Source organism: Aquarana catesbeiana, unplaced genomic scaffold (genome assembly GCF_042186555.1).
Source record: "Aquarana catesbeiana isolate 2022-GZ unplaced genomic scaffold, ASM4218655v1 unanchor108, whole genome shotgun sequence".
NCBI classification, from domain to species: Eukaryota; Metazoa; Chordata; class Amphibia; order Anura; family Ranidae; genus Aquarana; species Aquarana catesbeiana.
Window position 1 is genome coordinate 18242 of NW_027362522.1, and position 11759 is coordinate 30000.

The window sequence follows — 11759 nt, forward strand, 5'->3', positions numbered from 1 at the left end:
CAAAGCTAATAAAGGGTCTGGAGGATCTTAGTTATGAGGAAAGGTTGTGAGCTCTGAACTTATTCTCTCTGGAGAAGAGACGCTTGAGAGGGGATATGATTTCATTGTATAAATACCGGACTGGTGACCCCACAATATATAAATACCGGACTGGTGACCCCACAATATATAAATACCGGACTGGTGACCCCACAATATACAAATACCGGACTGGTGACCCCACAATATATAAATACTGGACTGGTGACCCCACAATATATAAATACTGGACTGGTGACCCCACAATATACAAATACCGGACTGGTGACCCCACAATATATAAATACCGGACTGGTGACCCCACAATATATAAATACCGGACTGGTGACCCCACAATAGGGATAAAACTTTTTCGCAGAAGAGAGTTTAATAAGACTCGTGGCCACTCATTACAATTAGAAGAAAAGAGGTTTAACCTTAAACTACGTAGAGGGTTCTTTACTGTAAGAGCGGCAAGGATGTGGAATTCCCTTCCACAGGCGGTGGTCTCAGCGGGGAGCATTGATAGCTTCAAGAAACTATTAGATAATCACCTGAATGACCGCAATATACAGGGATATGTAATGTAATACTGACACATAATCACACATAGGTTGGACTTGATGGACTTGTGTCTTTTTTCAACCTCACCTACTATGTAACTATGACCCAGGGATCAACGACCATAGTAACCATATCCCATCTGAAAAAGGGATCATTGGTCATAGTAAACAGATCCGACCAAAGTATCAACGGCAATAGTAACCAGATCCCAAATGATCAAGGGATCAACACCCATAGTAACCAGATCCCATCCAATCGTCTCAGGCCAGTCATTCATTTCAATAAAAATCTTAGTGCTTTAAAAAAAAAAAAAAAAAATGGTCTGCCCCATATGTGGATCTGGAAGTGTTCTCTTCAATGCATATAAAGCTAAGGGTTTGGGAGAAGAAAAGATCTTGCCCAGACATTTCCAAGTGTCTATAAAGGAAGACTTGGAGGAGCAGATTCACTAGAAAGGTCTTAGGACCTCTAAAAAGGACAGCACTCTGGGAGTAGCACTTTGAAGTCAGCCCATTTCTTTGTATGTGGTGTGTACCGCAAATAGTCTCTTTCATGGTAGTGACAGCAAAAGGCTGGGAATCTTTGGAAGAAAGTTCTTCCAGAAGGAACTGGCGAGACACGAAAGAACAGGACTGCACTTTGTTGTCTCCGCATTTGGAGTCAGCAAACGTCTGTTGCTGTTTAGGCCATGAAATGACTTTGGTAAGGACCTCTGACAGTGGAGAGGCAGCGGCCACACCTGACATCAATAAGAATGACTCCATAGATGGCAGACTTCAGGAGAAAAGGACTAGCTGCAGACAAAGGATTCAGAAGCATGTACACTGCAAGCAGCACAGGAGGCAGCCATGGGTGGAGTGTGAGGAGCCAGGGCCACCAGGAAGAGACTGTCCCATGGTTTAGAATCAGACATGTTGCAACCACGTGGCTATGAAGCCAAGCAGCTTAGTGCTTAAGGGAAGGCCTCAGATACTCAAAAATACCAAACAGCTGGTATGTGGAGGCTCAGGTGGCCGAAGGGGACTTGCCCCACTGCAAGTGGGCAGCAGAATCTTACAGATCAGAGGTCCACATGGATCTTTGCAAAGTAGAAGCAGCATTAGGGAGATGCTTCTTCAGGGCAGAAAAGAGCATGGAGCACATACAACACTTGACCCAAAAGATGACATCAGTCCTTGGTGTGAACTCCTTCCAAGGTGGAAATTTAAAAGGCCCCCAGCGATTGGAACACTGAGGTAGCCCCCAATGCTCAATATGATCGGCCTACTCACCGAGTCTTCAGAGACAATGAGGCAATGCTAAGGCTCTGGACATGGAAAGCTCTCCACAGCTAGCTGGTAACCAGAACTGGGTCTAGAGAGCAATATGGAGCCCAGTGCCCGAAGGTCAGTTACAGATTAACCCTGCCATGTCCTTTCGAGCAGGGTCTGAACCTGTTCACTGCTTGGGGATCACTGCTTGATCTTCTAGACCAGTGATGGTGAACCTCGGCACCCCAGATGTTTTGGAACTACATTTCCCATGATGCTCAACTACACAGCAGAGTGCATGAGCATCACGGGAAATGTAGTTTCCAAAACACCTGGAGTGCCAAGGTTCGCCATCACTGCTCTAGACTCTACAATGGCATCGATGTAGTGAGGAACCCCAATTGTAGTAAAAATATAATAAAATAAAACTTCTTCCAGCAGAGCTGAAGAACAGAAGTCCATCCTCCTAGGACACTAGCAAAAAACTGAGGCCAACTTAAGTTTGTCAGTGTCCCAGCCTCCTGATACCCAACCAGGCCTATACAATCATACGATATCCAACAAGGCCTACACAAGATGGGCAGCAAGGCCACCTACACAATCACACAGATGGGCAACAAGGCCTACACAATGATACCGATGACCAAGGAAGCCTACACAATCTTACCGATACCCAAGGCGACCTTTACAAATCATAACAATGCCCAGCGAAGCTTTTACAATTATACCGATACCTAAAAACCGATACCTACAGACACCCAAACCAGGCCTCGGCAATCATACAGACACCCAAACCAGGCCTCGGCAATCATACAGACACCCAAACCAGGCCTCGGCAATCATACAGACACCCAAACCAGGCCTCGGCAATCATACAGACACCCAAACCAGGCCTCGGCAATCATACAGACACCCAAACCAGGCCTCGGCAATCATACAGACACCCAAACCAGGCCTCGGCAATCATACAGACACCCAAACCAGGCCTCGGCAATCATACAGACACCCAAAGCAGGCCTCGGCAATCATACAGACACCCAAAGCAGGCCTCGGCAATCATACAGACACCCAAACCAAGCCTTGAGAATCAAACAAACACTCAACCAGGCCTTGGCAATCATACAGACACCCAACCAGCCCTACACAACTTCTCACACACATACTTTCAAATTAAGACTCTTCCACCTATTTATAAAACATTTTTTTTTTTATTTTTGAGTTTATACACTAAAAAAAAAAGGTAATAAATACAATAAAAGGCAAGTAATCGAGGCACTTATTATAACCCTGGGAGTAAAGCTCCGTAATCCTCAGGGTCACACACTCGTCTCTTCCATGGTCACATCATTGGAAGGACGATCAAGTTCACAGCCACAGCATTGGATATATGTAAAAAAAAAAAAAAAGTGTCAGTAAAATAGGCAATATAAAGTCGTACAGCTCCCCGACAGGGAAAGGAAGTCTCATCATAAAGTTATTCGGTCATGATACAAAAGCTCTGAAATGGGCAAAACAAAAAACACTAACATGGAGGATGGGGATAAAAATACTTCATAATAACTGCACCTAAGTGGGCGCGAGTACCGTCTGTTCTAGAGTACATACGTGTGCGTGTACATAGGAGAAAGCTGCTACAATGAGTGTCAGTCATAGAATAAATCAGGAGAAACGTCCGGCCGGAGGACAGACCACGGGTGTGCTCACATACCAGGAACAAACCCCAAACCTAAACCACCCCCTGGCATCTCAGGAGAGCCTTCAAACCTAACCCACCCCCGGCATCTCAGGAGAGCCTCCAGCCCTAACCCACCCCTGGTATCTCAGGAGAGCCTTCAAACCTAACCCACCCCCGGCATCTCAGGAGAGCCTCCAAACCTAACCCACCCCCGGCATCTCAGGAGAGCCTCCAAACCTAACCCACCCCAGCATCTCAGGAGAGCCTCCAGCCCTAACCCACCCCAGCATCTCAGGAGAGCCTCCAGCCCTAACCCACCCCCGGTATCTCAGGAGAGCCTTCAAACCTAACCCACCCCCGGCATCTCAGGAGAGCCTCCAAACCTAACCCACCCCAGCATCTCAGGAGATCCTCCAGCCCTAACCCACTTCAGCATCTCAGGAGAGCCTTCAAACCTAACCCACCCCAACATCTCAGGAGAGCCTCCAGCCCTAACGCAACACAGCATCTCAGGAGAGCCTCCAGCTTTAACTATGGAGTGTCTGGATATCTGCTAGGAGGGAGGAGCTTCTCATAGGGACAGCCTCCTAGTAGGCCAGAAATTGACCTGGGGCTCAGTAATTGGTCAGTCATTGTAGGCCGTACAATAATGGCAATGTAGGGAGTACGCGCCATTCTAAATCCAACCACCTCAGATCTAGATGGGCAGCACCTTAATACTATGGAGAGAGGAACGGGCTCAGTATCCGAGGACGTTGTCACATCACATCCACAAAGAATTCACTGGGGTTGCCCATGGCCATGTGAAATGATTGGCGGCTGGCAGTCAGCTCGGGAGGAACTGAGGCAAGGTCACGGACAAGGGGAGGAGCACCAGGGGGGACGGATGAGGAAGGAGGACAAGATGAGGGTGGAGGAAGAGGAGGTGATGGCATCATCATGAGCATCATGGGGTTATAGGAGAGGGGGACACCCGGAGCCGGGTAAGAATGGATTGACGGTGGGTGATGAGGGTGGTGATGAGGGTGGTGAGGAGGGTGGTGAGGAGGCTGAGAGCGCACAGAACGTTCGCTGGGTGGACCCGTCTCTGCTCCACCCCTCCTAACGCTACTACGTGTGGAGTATTCAGACTCGCTGCCAGATCCCGATTTAGAGTCTCCACCACCTCCAGATCGCTCTTCTTTCTGCACTCCACGGCCTCCATCACTACGAGTAGATCCGCTGCTCCGACTCCCTGGAGCAAAGAAAAAAGGAAACCAAAATCAGCTGACCAGAATCACACAGCAGCCCCAGTGTCCCCCAAAATGCCATTCAACCCCTCCCACAGTCCTTCCCAAAGAGGCAACTAGAGCACCCCAACGTCTCTTCCAGAAGGGCAGCAAGAACCTTTCTAAAAATGCTGCCAAAGTCGCCCATGAAGTCTCCTACAAAGGGGCAGCCAGAGTCCTCCCAAAAATGGCAGCAAAAACCCTCCCAGAACCCTCTGGAGTCTCCTCAATAAGTTTCCATATTCACCCCCAAAGTCTTTCCAACAAAGGGCGACCAGAGTGCCCCCCAAAAGCCTCTCCTAAAACAGTATACACGTTTCTCCAGAGTCTATCAAAATAGCTTCCAGGAACCCCCCCCCATAGTACCCCTTAGGAACTCCTAGTGCCCTCCAAAGTCTACCCTAAAAGGACTCCTGGAGCCCATCATGGAGTCTCCTCTGAAAAGGACAGATGGAAGGATTCCTCAATAAAAAAAGGAGTGTAAGGATGGATTCAGGAAATGAAGACTAGGACCTAGCTATAGGTTCGGAGTGGACGGCACTGACACTCACCTTCACTGTGTTGGCTCCCGGCACTGCCCAGGCCGTAGCTGTAGGAGGAGAGCTCGTGGTATGCCGGAGGTTGTGTGCTGTATGGATGAGGAGCTGGATACTGATAGGAGAAGGTGGGAAGAAGAGGCCAAGGTGACGCTCCGGGGAGAGGAAGAGGAGCCAGAGTATCCTGATCAGAGGCACCGCTAGATCCATCATTATCATTCAGCGATAGATTAGCCATGTCTGGAAAAGATTAGAGATAGGTTTAGCCGGGGGGGGGGCTGGGGTTAGCCGTGTTTTTTTTGGGGGGGCAGAGCCCAATGATGATCCCGAGAGGGAGCCTCTTATGGACGGGAACCCCATCAAATACTTACAGTTCTCACAGCCAGAGAGGTCCCCAAAGATGTAGTAACATTGCTCGGAGAAGGTGATCTTGTTCACTGTGTGCCGGATGAACCCCGCTTTCAGTAAATTACTGGCAAATTTACGAGCCTCCCGTCGGTCCTGGAAGCCCTCAACATGGTGATACAGCCAATCCACCACATCAGAGCCTGAAGGAAAAAAAGGAGATGAGAACCAGATCGCTGACCTTCCTTCACCCCCCCAGTCCTTCCTCCCACCTTCCTATGACCCGTCCTACCACCCTCATTACAGCCATAAGTAGTTCCCCACCTCGCCCCTCTCATTACAGACCTGAACACAGAAGACGGTCTACAGGAATTTCACAAGCTGCTGTAAGGTTTGGGGGGGGGGGGGGGGTAACATTATGACAAATGATGACCCCCAAACTGCCTGGGAAAGCCATTGATCTTAAAAGTGGTAACCCCTGCAATATCCACACAGTCTCATTATCCAACACCCCCAAATACTCCCCTTTGCATCTCAAATTTGCAGGTTCTGGGGTGCCCGCCCCCAGCTCTAGTGCAGATCCCAACTTCTCAGAGCTTCCCTTACCAATCACCTCTACATCATAATCCTCTCCCCCACATCTCTCCAATCTGCAGGTTTGGGGGTGCTCCCAATCTCAGCACAGCGCAGATTACAACTCCTCAGAGCACCTCCACCCCCAGCCCACCAATTTGTAGGTTCTAGGGGTGCCACCAACCCCAGTGCAGGTCTCAACTTCTGAGAGCTTCTCTTACAATCACCGCTACATCAATTATCCCCACCTCTCTAATCTGCAGGTTCTGGGGTGCTCCTTTGCCATGCACCGCTCCCAGCACCTCCCTGATCCCCATCCAATCACCTCCACCTACTCTTTCTATAATCTCCTTCCATCTATAATCCAATTCAGTGCTCTCCAAACTGCAGCCCTTTGCTTGCCTTTATCCGGCACTTGAGGCATTATTCCCGTCGCTGACCCAACGGGGAAGAATTCCTCCCACTGACACCAATGATGGGACACTATTCCTCCCACTGATACCAATGATGGGACACTATTCCTCCCACTGACACCAATGATGGGACACTATTCCTCCCACTGACACCAATGATGGGGCACTATTCCTCCCACTGATACCAATGATGGGACACTATTCCTCCCACTGATACCAATGATGGGGCACTATTCCTCCCACTGATACCAATGATGGGACACTATTCCTCCCACTGATACCAATGATGGGGCACTATTCCTCCCACTGATACCAATGATGGGGCACTATTCCTCCCACTGATACCAATGATGGGACACTATTCCTCCCACTGATACCAATGATGGGACACTATTCCTCCCACTGATACCAATGATGGGACACTATTCCTCCCACTGATACCAATGATGGGACACTATTCCTCCCACTGATACCAATGATGGGACACTATTCCTCCCACTGATACCAATGATGGGACACTATTCCTTCCACTGACACCAATGATGGGACACTATTCCTCCCACTGACACCAATGATGGGACACTATTCCTCCCACTGACACCAATGATGGGACACTATTCCTCCCACTGACACCAATGATGGGACACTATTCCTCCCACTGACACCAATGATGGGACACTATTCCTCCCACTGATACCAATGATGGGACACTATTCCTCCCACTGATACCAATGATGGGACACTATTCCTCCCACTGATACCAATGATGGGACACTATTCCTCCCACTGATACCAATGATGGGACACTATTCCTCCCACTGACACCAATGATGGGACACTATTCCTCCCACTGACACCAATGATGGGACACTATTCCTCCCACTGATACCAATGATGGGGCACTATTCCTCCCACTGACACCAATGATGGGGCACTATTCCTCCCACTGACACCAATGATGGGACACTATTCCTCCCACTGACACCAATGATGGGACACTATTCCCCCCACTGATACCAATGATGGGACACTATTCCTCCACTGATACCAATGATGGGACACTATTCCTCCCACTGATACCAATGATAGGACACTATTCCTCCCACTGATACCAATGATGGGACACTATTCCTCCCACTGATACCAATGATGGGACACTATTCCTCCCACTGATACCAATGATGGGACACTATTCCTCCCACTGATACCAATGATGGGACACTATTCCTCCCACTGATACCAATGATGGGACACTATTCCTCCCACTGATACCAATGATGGGGCACTATTCCTCCCACTGACACCAATGATGGGGCACTATTCCTCCCACTGACACCAATGATGGGACACTATTCCTCCCACTGACACCAATGATGGGACACTATTCCCCCCACTGATACCAATGATGGGACACTATTCCTCCACTGATACCAATGATGGGGCACTATTCCTCCCACTGATACCAATGATGGGACACTATTCCTCCCACTGATACCAATGATGGGACACTATTCCTCCCACTGACACCAATGATGGGGCACTATTCCTACCACTGATACCAATGATGGGGCACTATTCCTACCACTGATACCAATGATGGGGCACTATTCCTCCCACTGACACCAATGATGGGACACTATTCCTACCACTGATACCAATGATGGGGCACTATTCCTCCCACTGATACCAATGATGGGACACTATTCCTCCCACTGATACCAATGATGGGACACTATTCCTCCCACTGACACCAATGATGGGGCACTATTCCTCCCACTGACACCAATGATGGGGCACTATTCCTCCCACTGACACCAATGATGGGACACAATGATGGGGCACTATTCCTCCCACTGATACCAATGATGGGACACTATTCCTCCCACTGATACCAATGATGGGACACTATTCCTCCCACTGACACCAATGATGGGCACTATTCCTCCCACTGACACCAATGATGGGGCACTATTCCTCCCACTGATACCAATGATGGGACACTATTCCTCCCACTGATACCAATGATGGGACACTATTCCTCCACTGACACCAATGATGGGGCACTATTCCTCCCACTGACACCAATGATGGGCACTATTCCTCCCACTGACACCAATGATGGGACACTATTCCTCCCACTGATACCAATGATGGGACACTATTCCTCCCACTGATTCCAATGATGGGACACTATTCCTCTACTGATACCAATGATGGGACACTATTCCTCCCACTGATACCAATGATGGGACACTATTCCTCCCACTGACACCAATGATGGGACACTATTCCTCCTACTGATACCAATGATGGGGCACTATTCCTCCCACTGATACCAATGATGGGACACTATTCCTCCCACTGACACCAATGATGGGACACTATTCCTCCTACTGATACCAATGATGGGGCACTATTCCTCCCACTGATACCAATGATGGGACACTATTCCTCCCACTGACACCAATGATGGGACACTATTCCTCCCACTGACACCAATGATGGGGCACTATTCCTCCCACTGACACCAATGATGGGGCACTATTCCTCCCACTGACACCAATGATGGGGCACTATTCCTCCCACTGACACCAATGATGGGACACTATTCCTCCCACTGATACCAATGATGGGACACTATTCCTCCCACTGATACCAATGATGGGACACTATTCCTCCCACTGATACCAATGATGGGACACTATTCCTCCCACTGATACCAATGATGGGGCACTATTCCTCCCACTGATACCAATGATGGGACACTATTCCTCCCACTGATACCAATGATGGGACATTATTCCTCCCACTGATACCAATGATGGGACACTATTCCTCCCACTGATACCAATGATGGGACACTATTCCTCCCACTGATACCAATGATGGGACACTATTCCTCCCACTGACACCAATGATGGGGCACTATTCCTCCCACTGATACCAATGATGGGACACTATTCCTCCCACTGACACCAATGATGGGACACTATTCCTCACTACTGATACCAATGATGGGGCACTATTCCTCCCACTGATACCAATGATGGGACACTATTCCTCCCACTGAACACCAATGATGGGACACTATTCCTCCCACTGACACCAATGATGGGACACTATTCCTCCCACTGATACCAATGATGGGGCACTATTCCTCCCACTGACACCAATGATGGGAACACTATTCCTCCCACTGACACCAATGATGGGACACTATTCCCCCCACTGACATCAATGATGGGACACTATTCCTCCCACTGACACCAATGATGGGGCACTATTCCTCCCACTGATACCAATGATGGGGCACTATTCCTCCCACTGATACCAATGATGGGGCACTATTCCTCCCACTGACACCAATGATGGGACACTATTCCTCCCACTGATACCAATGATGGGGCACTATTCCTCCCACTGATACCAATGATGGGGCACTATTCCTCCCACTGACCCCAATGATGGGACACTATTCCTCCCACTGACACCAATGATAGGGCACTATTCCTCCCACTGACCCCAATGATGGGACACTATTCCTCACACTGATATCAATGATGGGACACTATTCCTCCCACTGATACCAATGATGGAGCACTATTCTCCCACTGACACCAATGATAGGGCACTATTCCTCCCACTGACCCAATGATGGGACACTATTCCTCCCACTGATATCAATGATGGGACACTATTCCTCCCACTGATACCAATGATGGGGCACTATTCCTCCCACTGACACCAATGATGGGACACTATTCCTCCCACTGACCCCAATGATGGGACACTATTCCTCCCACTGACACCAATGATGGGACACTATTCCTCCCACTGACACCAATGATGGGACACTATTCCTACCCACTCTGATACCAATGATGGGACACTATTCCCCCCACTGATACCAATGATGGGGCACTATTCCCCCCACTGATACCAATGATGGGGCACTATTCCTTCCACTGATACCAATGATGGGACACTATTCCTCCCACTGATACCAATGATGGGGCACTATTCCCCCCACTGATACCAATGATGGGGCACTATTCCCCCCACTGATACCAATGATGGGGCACTATTCCTCCACTGATACAATGATGGGGCACTATTCCCCCCACTGATACCAATGATGGGGCACTATTCCTTCCACTGATACCAATGATGGGACACTATTCCTCCCACTGACACCAATGATTGGTCACTATTCTTCCCACTGACACCAATGATTGGTCACTATATGTTTTTTTAGAAAGTTTACAGACCTCTGATCCAATCTATAGCTTCTGGGGTAGCCATTCCAAGCAACTCTATGCTCCTCATCCAATCACCTCACTCTTTCTATAAAACGACCACAACACACACACACACACACACACACACACACACACACAGAGGAGGAGGACGGCGACGACAAAACACACACACACACAGGAGGACGACAACCGAACACACAGAGGAGCACGACGACGACCACACACACACAGACGACGACCACCACAGAACACACACACAGAGAGAGGACGACGACCACACACACAAACACACACAGAGGACTACGACGACCGACACACACACATACACAGAGAGAGAGAGGACGACACCACACACAGAGAGACAGAGGACGACGACGACCACACACACACACACACACACACACACACACACACACACACACACACACACAGAGAGAGGACGACAACCGAGCACACACACACAGAGAGAGAGAGAGAGGACGACGACGACCACACACACACACACACACACAGAGAGAGAGGACGACAACCATACACACAGAGGACTACGACGACCGAGCACACACACAGAGAGAGAGAGAGAGAGAGAGAGAGAGAGAGAGAGAGAGAGACAGAGAGAGAGAGAGAGAGAGAGAGAGGAAGAGGACGACGACGACGACCACACACACACACACACACACAGAGAGAGAGAGAGAGAGAGAGAGAGAGAGAGAGAGAGGACGACGACGACGACCACACACCACACACACACACACAGAGAGAGAGAGAGAGAGAGAGAGAGAGAGAGGACGACGACGACGACCACACACACACACACACAACAGAGAGAGAGAGAGGACGACAACCATACACACAGAG

At 49.2% G+C, this 11759-nt stretch overlaps 1 protein-coding gene across 1 annotated transcript in view; it reads right to left on the reverse strand.

Moving 5' to 3' along the window:
- Window positions 1-3020: 3020 nt before the first annotated feature.
- LOC141121312 (segment polarity protein dishevelled homolog DVL-2-like) overlaps window positions 3021-11759 on the reverse strand; it is a gene marked incomplete at its 5' end in the record, with an annotated part of 24494 nt that continues 15755 nt past the window's right edge. The window contains 3 exon segments of the mRNA XM_073611081.1: window positions 3021-4741; window positions 5327-5551; window positions 5683-5859. Of these exon segments, the coding sequence (XP_073467182.1) occupies window positions 4266-4741; window positions 5327-5551; window positions 5683-5859 (878 nt within the window).